General features: G+C 46.7%; 1 protein-coding gene across 2 annotated transcripts in view; it reads left to right on the top strand.

The window, feature by feature from the left end:
- pex14 (peroxisomal biogenesis factor 14) overlaps positions 1 to 4,530 on the top strand; it is a 56,452-nt gene extending 51,922 nt beyond the window's left edge. Inside the window, exons 8-10 of one of the 2 annotated variants that reach the window (XM_012826195.3) lie at positions 184 to 275; positions 1,678 to 2,146; positions 3,479 to 4,530. In XM_012826195.3, the coding sequence (XP_012681649.2) occupies positions 184 to 275; positions 1,678 to 2,146; positions 3,479 to 3,484 (567 nt within the window). In that variant the 3' untranslated portion in view covers positions 3,485 to 4,530. Of the gene's footprint in view, positions 1 to 183; positions 276 to 1,677; positions 2,156 to 3,478 lie in introns of those variants that run through there. The other variant, XM_031566304.2, reaches the window with a different exon arrangement.
- Positions 4,531 to 8,927: the final 4,397 nt, after the last annotated feature.

The following is an 8,927-nucleotide window of genomic DNA, read 5'->3' on the forward strand; positions in this document are numbered from 1 at the left end:
TTTACAAACAGGTTCCCCCTTCAGGTGAATGCTATTCCTTCCCATCATGATGTGATTTCCTATTTCCATATAACGTTCACTCATTACTGTGAACAAGAGCTGATGACTTAAGTGGAAGAGAAATGTGTTTGTTTGAAGATCTCTCTCTGTCTCTGTCTCTCTCCCTCTCTCCCTCCTCTGCAGGCCTCCTCCACCACTAACCGCATGCTGGAGTCCCAGACCATTAGCGAGCTGAAGTCCGAGATAGTATCCCTCAAAGGCCTTCTCCTGAGCAGGTATGAGGGCCATTCAACATTCAGTAGTCTACTCCGCTTACCCTTAATGGGGGAAAGAGTCAAAGTCTTTGCGGAACATATTTGCACTTGTAAGTACACGCACTCTGTGCCACAACAACTCATTCCATGGTGAGTGTCTTTAAACAAACACCATGTACCTCTAAACTATCTGCAGGCATTAAAGGCAGTTCTCAAATACTCAGTCAAAAGGACAAAATGATCAAATTGAGAAGTCAAGCTGTGTGCCGTGGCGTTCTGGTGCTGTTTTTTGCAGTTGGGGAATTTGCATAGCCGGGGACTTTAATCGACGTCACGTGACTTCCATCTTGGCACACTGCGGCTGTGTTTGTATTTCTTCATGGATGTTTTAGCAGATAACTGCGTTTGAAACATTTTGATCTGGAGCTGTCACATTTCCCCCTTCAGCAGGTCATGTCAGTGGAACCGGCTCATTACTGGTTAATGAGCCCTGCTGTACGCCCAACAGGTCCCCTCACTGCTAGAAAACACATTTTCTCTCTCGCTGTCATTAATATTCATTTGATTATGTATGTCATGCAAATTAAGATCTAAGTAGTTGTATACATCTGCAAAAAAAAAAAATCACACAGATAATAGCTCTTCATTTGGTGCAATTTTGTACTCTGAATTTTTTCAAATCTGTCTCTGCCTTTCTAAATAACGTTGTTATTTGTCTAATACCTTTGCATAGGGGTTAAATAGTGAGATGCAGACAACGAAACACCATCTGTTATCAAGCATGCTTTTCAAATCAAATACACCGCTATCTAGCTATTGATCTCTAAGGAGTGATGCTAACTTTGTTGAAGACTTACTTTAGCTGCTTATATGTGGCCTCACATCTCCACCAGGTGTATTAGGCATCTGGTGTAGTCCCTTGTAATTGCCAACAACATGGGAGAGATGAAATAAAAGGTCGGCTTAAAAAGGAGAGATTGTGACAATTCAAGACGTATGTCTACAATTCCTAATTTCAGAAGTTGGAGTTTAGCGATAAGGTTTACACTACACACTGATTTAGCTTTGATTATTATTCTGACCAATGCTCAGGACAGAACCAAGAGTTTTTTCTGTTAGCTCTGCCCTCATCTCCTGGGAAAGGCACACTGTTGTGTCATGATTGTAAATCCACCTGCCACTTTTGCTGTGTTTGTTTCTCTGATCTTTATGTTTCCGACGATTCAGAATGTTTTAAGTTCTTTTGGGGCACGATTCCATTGACAGCACCTGAGGGTTATATATAAATCTTTATTTCAGACGCCAAGTTCCATATAAAATAACAGACATACAACTATAAAAAAAATGAAGTAACATGTTGAGATGTGTGTCTCTCTCATCCCTTTCATCCTAACGCTCCCCTCTCTACCCCCTCCCCCCCCAGGAGACAGTTCCCAGCGTCCCCGTCAGTCCCGAAGATCCCCTCCTGGCAGATCCCGCTGAAGCAGGCCTCCATGTCCAACCCGACGTCGGCCAACCACACCAACAGCAGCAGCGACATCTCCCCCGTCAGCAACGAGTCTGCCGGCTCCTCCCCGGTCAAAGACCCCCACAGCTCTCTGCCCACCCCCTCGGGCTCCCACGCCCTCAACGGGGAGCCCGGCCTGGGCGCCATGCTCCCGCTGGACCTCAAGGACCAGGTCCGCATGGAGGTGCAGGGTGAGGAGGAGAAGAGGGAGGAGGAGGAGGAAGAGGAGGAGGAGGATGATGAAGAGGAGGAGGACGATGTTACCCGGGCCGACGAAGAGGAGAGCCTGAACGTGCAGACAGAGGACAGGAGGGGAGGGGACGGACAGTTCCACGAGCAGGTGGACAAGCTCCGGCGCCCGGAGGGAGCCAGCAACGAGAGCGAGGTGGACTAGAACACCCACACACACACACACACACACACACACACACACACACACACACACACACACACACACACACACACACACACACACACACGCGCATACACACACACATACATACATACATACATACATACATACATACATACATACATACATACATACATACTCTCGCATTCTCACATTCAAAGACGAACACATGCCATAACGCGACGGTTTACCCACCCCTCTGCTCCGCTTTCGATTTAAGTGTGTATGTGTGTCTCCCAGACTGGCCTACCCTCGTCCTCCTCACACACTCAGTGTGTCAGAGGAGAGAGAGCAGCGAAACCAATCCCGCCTTCCGTCCTTTTTAGGAGCCGTGGCTCGACATCCTCTTCTCCTTTTCTTTTCTTTTAAAATCCTTTTTTTTTATTATTATTATTATTATTAAGTCACGCTGTTTCCATAACAGTACAGAGTTATTGCAAGTTGGGGCAAGAAACGTACACTGTGGAATTCAGCCCAGAGTATGAATGAGAGAGAGAGACAAACAGACTGGAGAAAAAAAAAAAAAGAACATGTTTCAGTTCAACAGTCAGATCAACACTGAACCCTCGGTTTGTTTTTAGTTTCGCGGTGGTTTGAGTGTCTCACTGATCGCTCTTGGTGCGCACGTGCCTGGAGTGTGAACTGCTTACCATCTTGACTCACCTTATGATCTGTAATTACTAATGCTGTCTACTCGAAATGTAACAATTATACTCTGCTAGTAGAACAACTGTAATGTCTCACACAGACTGAAGGGGCTATATACATATATATATATATATATATATATATATATATATATAACGTCTAAAGATGGACACCAAAGATTAAATGTACATGTCACTTCGCTCCGTGAAAGGGCACACAGCCCAGGTTGTTTTTTCAACGCTTGTAGTAGTAACATAAGGGTGGGACACATACAAAAGATATCATCACATATTGTTGGTGACCTGCATCACCAGTCTGCAGTGAACTGTCTCTAATGTCTGTAGTCCAGTAGGCATTTTTCCGCTTTCTGAGGACCGCAAAAAATAACATCCCAGAGATTTCCGTCAGGGATTTTTGTTTTGTCTTTTGTGTTATTGTTTAGGTAGGGAGCGGGAGCGGGGATGATGGGGGCAGGTTGACTGTGTATGTGTGTGTGTGTGTGTGTGTGTGTGTGTGTGCGCCCCACAATAATTGGAGCATACACACACACAGACACACACACTGTAGGAGTGAGCCGAAGATAAATGCTATTTTTTATGGGCTCCTTTTTCTCCCTCCCTCCCTCTCTCTCTCCCCCCTCTCTCTCTCCGCACACAGGGCTGAGGAGAGCAGCGGCTGGCGGCTCCGCTGCGTCCCGGCGGTCTCCAGCAGGGCGGGCTGATTTGGTTTATGAAGTCTGTTAATAATCAAATGATCAACAAATAACAGATGTATTAGTTCATGCAGCTTGAAATGTCAAGGAGGCTCAAATCGGAAATCTAATACCGAAAGCCTGTTATATGATATTATATTACACGACAAACCCTCCAGTCCAAATTATATGGGCCTCCCACAGTGAATAATCTTAACATGAAACAGTGCTGGGGTTTCGTAATTAAACCGTGTAAAACAATGGATGTTTGCTGTGGCAGAGCTGACAGTTCTGCTTTTCCTCGCACTCGGATTTGGGCCTCGTAAAGGAGTTCAGGAGGGGTAGGCGTGGGGGTTGACACCCCCTGATGTAAATGAAGGCTAACGTATGAATACTTAACTAACCCAATTACTCCCCCCCCCCCCCCTCAGCAGATGATGAACAGAAAGAAAAGAAGGAAAGAGTGAAGGAGAGGAAAGGTGAAGAGAGAGTGTGTGAGAGAGAGAGAGAGAAAGAGAGAGAGAGTGAGTGAGAAAGCTCCACAAGTAGGAATTGGCGTGTAGGCCCTGTTGTGGCATTTTCACTTTTAACAAATGGCCTTCAAAGTAACACGATTAGGACAGAGACAGGTGAAGCTTCATCCCACACAGCCCCTCTCCCACTCTCTCTCTCTCTTTCTCTCTGTCTCTCTCTCTCTCAGACCCATTGTCACGGTGACGAGGATAAAGCCATGCACGCTCACGACATACAGTAATGCCAGCGAAAGTTGTTTTAATTTTCTAATGGATTGTTATTGATCCGAAATAGTAAAAGATTATGAAGCGACCAAGGTAAATCATTTTGACTGAGACGTAGGTGGGGGACCACAATGACTCGAGAGGGGTGTAAAGATCCAGCCATCACTCTTACCCCCGAATGGAGGGAGACTGAGAGAACTGTGTGTTTGTGTGTGTGTGTGTGTGTGTGTGTGTGTGTGTGTGTGTGTGTGAGAGAGAGAGACTGTGCGTAAGTGAGTGAGTGGGTGTATGTATGATTGTCACTGTGTGTGTATGCATTTGCGTGTGAATGAATGAATGAATGCTTGCTTGGTTGGTTGGTTGTGTGTGTGTGTGTGTGTGTGTGTGTGTGTGTGTGTTTTTGTCTGTTCTCGCATCGTAGGGTGAGACCTTCTATATGTTGTAATGGCGCCCTTAAAATTGCCTATTTGGCTACTGTTCATTATCAAGAAAATGTACCCAGCTGATGTGTGCTGCAATTACGAAATATCAGAAAACATGTAAATAATGTACTTGTAATAAATTCAACACAAAGCACACCAGTGTGTTTGTCAGTTTGCCATTTATTCATGTACAATAAAGATACAGGACCAGCCATTATGTAGTGCACAGTATACACAATTTTACATGTGTGTGTGTGTGTGTGCGCGTGTTTGTATCTGTGGGCGTAAGCATCATATGCACTGCATTTATGCACTCATATGCAACCTAGTGAAAAAGAAAAAAAAAAGCCATCATCTTGCTCTGTGCATTAGTATTCATGAATCTTTAATGTCTGAATATTTATCCAGGGAGAGAAAAAACAGGCCGAAAATAATGTACGCCATTTAGCAACACTGCAGCCAAAACAAGATTTTCACAGATAGCAGAATTGACTCCTGTTTAGAGGGGCCGTTCGCTGTGCATGTTTTAACTTTGTCGCCTTAACGCGCACATGTTTACTCTGAATCAGCACTCCTCGTGGCGTTTTCAGTGGGATCTCTATTAAGAGAATTTCAATCGATAAACCTTGATCCTAAAACTGCAGTCTTTAAAATAAAAAAAATAAAAAAACACCAATCCCCTGTAGTAAGCAGTCCGAATATTCCAGTGCATTATCATGTTTATGAATTTAATTTGTCTGTCAAGGTCCAAATGATCAATAGCGTTGCACATATTGATGGTGTGTATAAACTTCTTGAAGGTTCGATACCGCATCCCTTTGTAATCCATTAACCTCTCCCTGGAGTTCAGGCCAACCTGAGATTTATAGGCCCAGCTGTAATAAATGCACTTGTACATCATTTAGTGTCTTGTGGGACCAGCAGTGCACTCCTGCCCAGAAAGCCCTGTCTGCCCTAATCTCCAATTCTTATCTCCATTTTGAGGAGGCCGGCCAGCCCAGCAGCCATTCAGTCAGTCATCTGGGCAATACTATCTCCAGCTGGCCCTAACAATTAACCAGGAGGGCGAGTGAGTGAGACTGATGGGGAAGCGAACGGAAATGAAGTGCACTAGCAGGTGAGCTTCACTTGGCGAGTTGAGGCGAGGGAAGGCCGGTGTTTGCGCACTGCCATGTTCCTGGTGCCGGGGCCGTTTTAGCCCCATCAATCGCCGTGCTAAACGAGGAGCACTCGATAGCGCCTGGCGTATTGACGCCGTGGGGCAGAGAAGCTCCATTGTTAGTCACGAACTGAGCACTCAGCAGGTTAGGGAGGCTGAGTGTCTCCCTTGGATCGATGCAGAGGGCGGTTATCCCAGGCATCCCCTATCCACCTGCCTTTGTTGGCAACATGCAGCCATAGCCTTAAGGGATTGGGGCGGCGGGATTAGTGAATCTGGGGCCCTCAATCTGTAGACCCGCTGTTCCTCAGCAATGTTTACCATCTGGTTCTGGAAGAGCAGTGATTCTCTAGACCTGGTTAAGGACATACAGCCTGGGCAGTTTCCTTATGCCTGAGCGCCTTTGCATAGGAAAGGGCAGGGATGACATTGGCGGAATGAGCTAGTGAAACACCATTTCCCTTTCCGCGTCGAGATAAGAACCGGGTGTGTTGAGTTCAGTTGGAAGGGCTCTGATTTGGCTCTCTCTTGGTGTGTGTGTGACTGTGTGTGTGTGTGTGACTGTGTGTGGAGCACCTCAGTGTTTCCTGTGCTGACCTCATGGGGAGACCCTGAGATACGATCATCGAAACCACAGGGAAAATTCAAAACACTGGTCCGCAAACAGGCAAGTCACGCCAAACTTTGACCGTGACCGCTTAACCAGACGTCTGCATTGAAGTCCATTTTTATGCTGTTGGAACGAAAGGTGCTCGCTTTGCCATCGGGGCTAGGCAGCAGACCTGCAGACATCTCCGAGGTGAGAATGCAAGAGCGCTTTGGGCCAAGGTCACCAGCGCTTGCCCATATAAGGCCTCGGCAGGCCTCAGTGGCAGCAACACCACACAAGTCATAAAGCACTTTGTCATCACTCGTTACATAAACTCTCCACAATCAAGTGGGATCACATTTCTCCTCCACAGTGCCGCCTCTGTCACCCCATGTCCTCCTGGCCCCATTTCAACTCTAAATGGAACAAATATGTGCTTGCCGTTGTGGCACAGGAAACAGTGGCATAGCTGCCCCATTCAAAGCGATGTGCTTTTTTTTTTTCTACTTGCGTGGAAATGGGAGAAAAAAGATGGTACTAGTGTTCGGAGGGGGCTAAAAAAAGAAAAGTAGAAAATGATGAAGGGATAGTGGTTGAAGGGTGAGTGGAGGGAAAAAAAACAATAGCAGGCCGTGAAAAGAGGTTAATAAATCTCTCTGGAAGCTGAGAGCCCCTGGAAGTGGTAATACTGGAGACAATATTTATGAATTGCCCCAGTAATGAGGCATCAGAGCCGTGGCGGATATGAGAAACTCGGCAGGAGAAAAATGCCCTTGTCCCGCACCGGTGGAGAGCAGCAGCAGCCGCCGTTGCCATTGTGAGAAGAATGGATTATCCAAGGGCGCTCGTCAGCCTGTTGAGCGCCCCACCACTGCAGGCATCGCTGAGGCAACAGGTGCGAGGCTCGCCGGTCTTTGTGCAAATTAGACAAATCGCGGGCCCATGTGCGGAGCACCTGAAGCATGCCTTCGGCCAGGAGAGGAGGGGAGGGAAAGGGAGGTGAAGGGAAGGAAAGGAAAGGGAGGGGGTTGGGTGGATAGTGGCGGTTGCTGGGAACGGCAGAAAAAAAAGGAAAGTGTCTTGAGGGGATTAAAATTAATGTGCATCTCTCTTTTGAATCTCCTCTGTCTCTGTCACATTATCTTTCTTTTTCTCTCTGACTTCCTGCACAAACTCCACATTTACACACATGTAAAAAAGGTATCCCCAGAGTACTTGTGGTGTTCAAGGTAGCAAACCATATTTCTCCACTGTTCAGGCACAACCCTGAAGTCAACAGGCCCTACGTTTCCATGAGGCCTAATGAGAGTCTAATAGTGGGATTACAGTAATATCTATGCTCGTAATGCTGCTCCAACGCTGCTCAAAATGGAAGAAAAACTTCACATATCAGCGAATGGAATGTCGTTTCAGCCTTAGGAAATAAGTACAGTATATGGTCACCAACTGCCTCTCCCACACACCTGTGTAATTCCACTTAACTTGTTTCCCAATAGATCCTGGGAACTAGATCAGATAATGGCTGTGAAATATGACTGACAAAACGACTGTCGGGGGATCCTTCAATTTGTGTTGCCAGCTAAAACGACCTGCATTCTTAAAATTGCCTTTAAATTGTCGAGTGTGAAGAATGTGAACAGGAGAGACGTGAGATAGAGGAGCACAGAATGAGCAATCCCTCGTCTGCTGCGCTCTGTTTCAACCGCCTCTTGTCTGTAGTGGAGATAGCATGCATGGTCAGGCGGTGGTTTGGTGGCGGAGCGAGAGAGCGAGCAATGCTGGGTTAAGGTTTTTGCGGGGGTGGTGGGGATGCACATTCGTTGACCTTGTCCTCCGGACATGGCCTGGATTGTCACAGCGAAACACAATCCACATTTTCCGAGCCCTCAGAGGGAGAGTGGGGAAAAAAAAAACCCAATCCCAAAATCCCTCTGTGCACTCTTAACCTCCACTTTGGAAGGAGAGGAGTACTCGCAAAATTCCTCTGGTAACAGAAAACCACAGTCAATGGTGCACATTTTCTATTATTAGCATCGCTAGAATCTTCCCAACCCTCGCCTTCCTTCCTCCCATGCTGCAAATGTCACGTTGCTGATGTATTCCCTATTAACTTACTGAGTTTTAAGTGAGAGAACGACAGCCCGGTGGGTCCTATCGGCAACCATAATGTGGAAGATTAGCACAAGCACCAACACACCTGTTGGCGCTCTGTTTTCGTGTGTGTTTGTGTGTTAAGGAGGCACAGCTGTGGCCCCCCAAAAGGGGGCATTTTAAAGGGCCTCTCTCCTTATTTAGCATGACCCCTGTGCACAGGGCTCCTTTTGGACATTCAGTCATTCTCTCCAGTTAATGCTGCTGGCAATAACAGGAGATAAGTGGAGAGGGGGAGAGAGACGGCATGTCCCCACAGCACTGGAGTTCTGACAGAAGAGTTCTTTTAAAGCCTGAGCCCCTTCGGCTTGCCGTGGGGTAGGAGCCGGAGGTTCTTTTGCCCTTGTGATTTTAAAA

The sequence above is a fragment of the Clupea harengus genome, chromosome 4 (assembly GCF_900700415.2).
Source record: "Clupea harengus chromosome 4, Ch_v2.0.2, whole genome shotgun sequence".
NCBI classification, from domain to species: domain Eukaryota; kingdom Metazoa; phylum Chordata; class Actinopteri; order Clupeiformes; family Clupeidae; genus Clupea; species Clupea harengus.